Below are 6,141 nucleotides of genomic sequence, written 5' to 3'. Positions count from 1 at the left end.
GTCAAACCGACGCATATTTTGTTTTCTGTGTAGCTATAATGCAACAGTGACCATGTGACTTCCTTTTTCAGGGGGAACGCAGTTCTGTCACCTCCTGGACTGACTGTATGTAATGGCAAGCGGTGCTGGGGTGTGCTGCAGGGTATTAATGCTCACTGCTGGGGATTTATTTTTGCAGGGGGAGGGGTCTATTGTGGCTGGGGAGGGTCTTATGTTGCTGGGGGGTCAGTTGTTGCTGAAAGAGATCTACTGTTGGAAGAGGGGTCTATTGTTGATAGCAGCCAGGGAGTCTATTAATGCTGGCTGTGCGGAGATCTGTTGATGCTGCAGGGGGGATTTTGTTGTGGGTGGTCCATTGTTGTTAGGGGGATCTATTTTACTGTGTTTTTTGATATCATGACCAAATTCCATACAAATTACGTAGCACAACAAAATGATACTTGGTTCTATATTGTCTAAAAGGGGCAGTACTGGGAGGTGGATGGGGGTGGAGAAAAAGGAGTTCCTGCACCTATTGTCTAAGAAAAAAAGCCCTGAGCGTCATAACCATGTCTCTTCTGCAGAGGCTTGTCCTGTGCCTTGCCATCCCATCTTGTAAGTGAGAGAAGCCCACCGTGTACCTTCAATGACTGGCCCACCCAAAACGTATATTACAGTTTTAGACGGATGCCAGTGACTTGGATCACTCAAGGCAAAAATCTCCCTCCCATAACTTTCACGTCCTTGGCGTCCCATTCCTTCTACTGTAGTCTTCAGCATATAAGATTATTGAAAAATATGGAAGAACAGGACTCTCTGGCAATGGCAGTGAAGACATCTCACTGTTGGAGTCCATGAAAAAGATAAGAACATGTTGGGTGATCCAACCCTCTGGCATCTTGGTATATCAGCTTTTGGGAGCCCTCTTGAAGGAAACACAAAATTGCATATCATCTAAAGTTAACACAACTTTATACATTTTACAATGTACTTTTGTCTGTACAGGTTTGGCTCAGACAACGATTGATCAAAACCCCCCACTTATTGTAAGTAGAGCCAACGTAGACGTTATAATGGAGTGCCAGCAAGTGACCACAAACCATGACTACATGTACTGGTACCACCAAGGAGCCAGCCGTGAGCTGAAATACATTGCCTACATTATTCGGGGACAGGATCCACTCTACGATGACAGCTACAAAGATAAGTCGGTCTATGAGGTGGAGAGAAAAGGAGACAGCACCAACCTGAAGATCAAGTCCCTGACAGCCCAGAATGAAGGAGTTTATTACTGTGCATCCAGTGCTGCACAGTGACTGAAGACAACCTGGAGCCTTTGATCTAACCTCATCCATCCGACTCCATGGAGAACATAGACTGCGCACACTGCTGAGATACAGTCATCACACCAATATTCAACCATAGCACTGAACTCACTATGTGTGGTTAGAAAACTGCAAACTTACTGCCACTATCATTCTGACATTTAATTTTTTTAGCTAATGAAGTTGATTTACTAAAACTGGGGAGAGCAGAATCTGGTGCAGCTCTGCATAGAAACCAATCAGCTTCCAGGTTTTTTTGTCAAAGTTTAATTAAAAAAAGCTAAAGTTAGAATCTGATTGGCTACCATATACAGTTGCACCAGATTTTGCACTCTCTAAGTAATTTTTGACATTCCTGATATGGATTACACTTCCCACTATGCCGTTCTGTTGTGTTGCTTTCTGCATGCAAGTTAATGTGTATTAACCTCCCTGGCGGTATGATTCTTTCAGAAAAAACATGCTGAAAGTGGTACAATTATTTGCAAGGAAATTTGGCGTTTTATACTGTAGGCCTGTAATTTTTAGGAATAACTCACTTAAATCTGACCAAACCAGAGTTTAATAGGCATCCCGGGTATGACATTTTTTTAAAAACAAAATTATAAATTATAATATAATAAATAATTATAAATAATAACAAATAATATAATTATAATAAAAAATATTCAATAATGTAATCAACTCAAAATCACTGAAATTTGCTCAGTTGCAGAATTGTCGCTGTCATTATTATTTTTTTTTATGACGAATTTCCCCACAAATCGCTATCGCACAATTCTGCAAGAGATTATAATTTATTATCGCTGTTTTCTAGCTGATCTAAAATAATTTTTGACATAAAGGGACACTTTTGGTTGCTATGGACAATCTACAGTTTTCAGGCAGAAAGAAAGGTTTTTATTATATAAAAGAACATGCATGACACAGGACAGACCACTAGGGCAAGGGGGGGGGGGTGTTTTTTTTTTACATACAGTACTGTAATCTATAAGATTACAGTATACTGTATGTATTGTGTTTGTTTACGTTTTTGAATTTGGCGCCGATCTCCGCTCCCGTGCGTCGTAACGTCGCAGGGAACGGAGATCGACGGCACAGGAGGACGCTGTGTGAATCGAGCGAGGTCCCGCTCGCTCACACAGCGCTGGATCCAGGAGAAGGTAAGCTAGCACGCGCTGCAGGCTCTGCACAACTACCCCGTCGGGGTTACCGATTTTAGCCAAAAAAATCAACCCTGAGTCACGCTTGGGGATACCGCCAGGAGGGTTAAGTTAACCACTTAAGCCCCGGCCCTGTTTTTTTTAGACTCTGTGGCCCAGATTCTCAAAGGACTTACGACGGCGTAGCACCATGTACGCCGTCATAAGTCCGAATGAGAGCCGTCGTATCTATGCGCCTGATTCTTAGAATCAGTTACGCATAGATTTCTATTAGATCCGACCTGCGTAAGTCTTACGCCGTTGGATCTTAACTGCATATTTACGCTGGCCGCTAGGGGCGTGTACGCTGATTTACACGTCGAAATATGTAAATCAGCTAGATACGCAAATTCACGAACGTATGCCCGGCCGACGCAGTACAGATACGCCGTTTACGTTAGGCTTTTCCCGGCGTAAAGTTACCCCTGCTATATGAGGCGTACATGCGGCGTACCAATGTTAAGTATGGCCATCGTTCCCGCGACGAAATGTGAAAATTTTACGTCGTTTGTGTAAGTCGTCCGTGAATGGGGCTGGACGTAATTTACGTTCACGTCGAAACCAATACGTCCTTGCGGCGTATTTGGAGCAATGCACACTGGGATATGTCCACGGAGGGCGCATGCGCCATTCGTGAAAAACGTCAATCACGTTGGGTCATGCCTAATTTACATACCACACGCCCACCTCTTCACAATTTGAATTAGGCGGGCTTACGCCGGCCTATTTACGCTACGCCGCCGCAACTTACGGAGCAAGTGCTTTGAGAATACTGCACTTGCCCGTCTAAGTTGCGGAGGCGTAACGTAAATAGGATACGTTACGCCCGCTCAAAGATGCGCCGATCTACGTGAATCTTGCCCTGTGTTTACACTTAAAAACACATTTTTTTTTATAGAAAATAAGGCTCTGTGCACACTGGAGCTGATAAACTGCAGTTTATTGGCGTTTGGGCGTTTTTTTTTTCAAAGCCCATAAACTCCACTCTATGTTAGCCTATGTGTCCATGCAAATGTAGCTGCTGGTTTGGATTTGGGTTTTGCATGTTACCTCTAAGTTCGTTGTCAGGGGAAGAAAGTCTGTAGAAATCGGAATGTCCTCTGGTCACCTTAATTTAAGCCGATCCGGCGGACTGTAAGACAAATAAAGTAGTGGATCCCTTTATAACAAAGTCACCAGGCCTATCCCGAGACATCAGCTTGCTTTACTTGGTCTCCTCCAGGGCAGGTCCTCCCCCGGTTTCCTTCGTTAAGCAGCTTCCCCCACTTGGATGGACAGCTGGGGATCCCCTCTTGAATCGTAGGCCCCAGCCAGCATAGCTGGGCCTACTCCATGGAAATGCGACCTCGGGCCAACGTGGTCCCAAAGTCGAGATCACACACACATGCCTCGCGCCAGGAGGGCCACGAGGCGAAGGGCCCCAAAAAACGGCGTCTGCCCCTTAAGTATTCCTTCCCGACATGCACAGAGGGGCACCACTCCCACTGGGCTGCTGCCGAGAAGGGTCACTTAAAGGGTCACTAAAGGAATATTTTTTTTAGCTAAATAGCTTCCTTTACCTTACTGAAGTACTGGTTTCATGTCCTCATTGTTCGTTTTTGCTTTGAAGTAGCTGTAATTCTGCTGTGATCTCCACACTTCCTGGTTGTCTGTTTCCTTATAACCATCATACTGGGAGATTTTCACGGTGGTCTAAGCTGTCATTACTGTGTGTCTAAAACTCCTCAGAACCAATCAGATTCATTTTAAAAACAAAACACTGCCCTGGATTTGTTTGTTTTTGTTCTGTGAGTCTTCCCGACTCACCTCTCACCCGGAACTTCATGTATGTACCTTTAAAATCGAAAGTGAAACTAGAGGCACATTATATGATAGATTAAATTAAATTTTTAATCATTTTTAAAATAAATCAGTTAACTTTTATGTCTCTATACCCAATAAACAGTCATTTCAGCAAAAAAAAATTTTTTCTTTAGTGACCCTTTAACACACCATGGTTCGCTTGTGTTCCAACATGGGCCTGAGGTGGTAACGCCACCTACAGGCAACAGGGGAAAATCCTATCAAGCACAACCATAGCTAGAACAGAGGCTAATTTCAATGGAATTCAACAAAGTCTGAGCCCACTATTGGCTCAGACACCCTCTAAATTTAGAATAGCGCCCCAGTCATTGACAGCAGGGCGCTACACACACATGGACGTTTTTCAGCTTTAATGAGCAGTGGAGTTTCTGAACGCCCGAAAATCGCATTCAAAGTGCCATTTTTTGGCGTCAAAATGACAGAAACATTTTCAGAAACGCAGCTTGCCAGTGTTTTTTTGCGTTGTTGATCCATTGAAAAAAAATGAAAAAAAATATCTCTAAAAACGCTAACGCTGAAAAACTCTAAAAAACGCTAATACAAGCTACTGCAAAAACGTTTAAAAAACTTTGAAAAGACTCCCTGCAAAGCTACTGAGGTTTTTATAACTTTTGTTAGCGTCCAGTGTGCATGGAGCCTTACTTAGAACCCCCAAACATTATATTTTTTTTTTCTAACACCCTAGAGAATAAAATGGCGGTCATTGCGATACTTTTTGTCACACCGTATTTGCACAGCGGTCTCCTGCACCACATTCAATTCGCTCTGCTCTTGCAATCTGAAGCGACTGTCAGTGCAATGTTAAAAACACTGGGCCGGATTCAGAAACGAGATACAACGCCGTATCTCCGGATACGCCGTCGTATCTCTGAGTGCGGGCCGTCGTATCTATGCGACTGATTCAGAGAATCAGTTACGCATAGATTTCCCTAAGATCCGAGCGGTGTAAGTGTCTTACACCGTCGTATCTTAGGCTGCATATTTACGCTGGCCGCTAGGTGGCGCTTCCGTATAGTTACGCGAGGAATATGCTAATTAGGTATTTACGCCGATTCAGAAACGTACGTCCGGCCGGCGCATTTTTTTACGTCGTTTACGTTAGGCTTTTTCCGGCATAAAGTTACCCCTGCTATATGAGGCGTAGCTAATGTTAAGTATGGACGTCGTTCCCGCGCCGATTTTTGAAAATTTTACGTCGTTTGCGTAAGTCATTTGCGAATAGGGCTTTGCATAAGTTACGTTCACGTTGAAACCAATGAGGCTTTGCGGCGTAATTTCGAGCATGCGCACTGGGATTTTTTCACGAACAGCGCATGCGCCGTTCGTAAAATACGTCAAATACGTGGGTCAAAGTGAATTTAAAGCGGTGGTTCCCCCTTAAAAACAACTTTTTTTTATTCCACTGCCCCCCCACATTCCATCACGATTAAGGCACATATTTTTTTTTTCCTGCTGTACATACCTTAGTACAGCATATTCACCCGTGCATCCGGGTTGCGAGTCCCGCGGGAGTGGGCGTTCCTCACATGCTGTTGATTGACGTTTTGCCCAAAAACGAGCTCTCCCCCCGTCGCGTAAGCCGCGTCACGATTGGCGAAAGGAGCCGAACGGCGATGCGCATGCGCAGTATAGCGCCGACTCGCCGTTCGGCTCCTTTCGCCAACCGTGACGCGGCTTACGCGACGGGGGGAGAGCTCGTTTTTGGGCAAAACGTCAATCAACAACATGTGAGGAACGCCCACTCCCGCGGGACTCGCAACCCGGATGCACGG

General features: G+C 44.6%; 1 gene segment (V, D, J or C); it reads left to right on the top strand.

Annotated features, from left to right (window-relative positions):
* Positions 1-534: 534 nt before the first annotated feature.
* LOC120910357 lies at positions 535-1,438 on the top strand. The segment is given in 2 exon segments: positions 535-594; positions 985-1,438. Coding segments are annotated over 2 exon segments (357 nt in total).
* The last annotated feature ends 4,703 nt before the right edge of the window (positions 1,439-6,141 follow it).

The sequence above is a fragment of the Rana temporaria genome, chromosome 8 (genome assembly GCF_905171775.1).
Source record: "Rana temporaria chromosome 8, aRanTem1.1, whole genome shotgun sequence".
NCBI lineage: Eukaryota > Metazoa > Chordata > Amphibia > Anura > Ranidae > Rana > Rana temporaria.
This window is presented reverse-complemented; position numbering and strand designations above follow the sequence as displayed.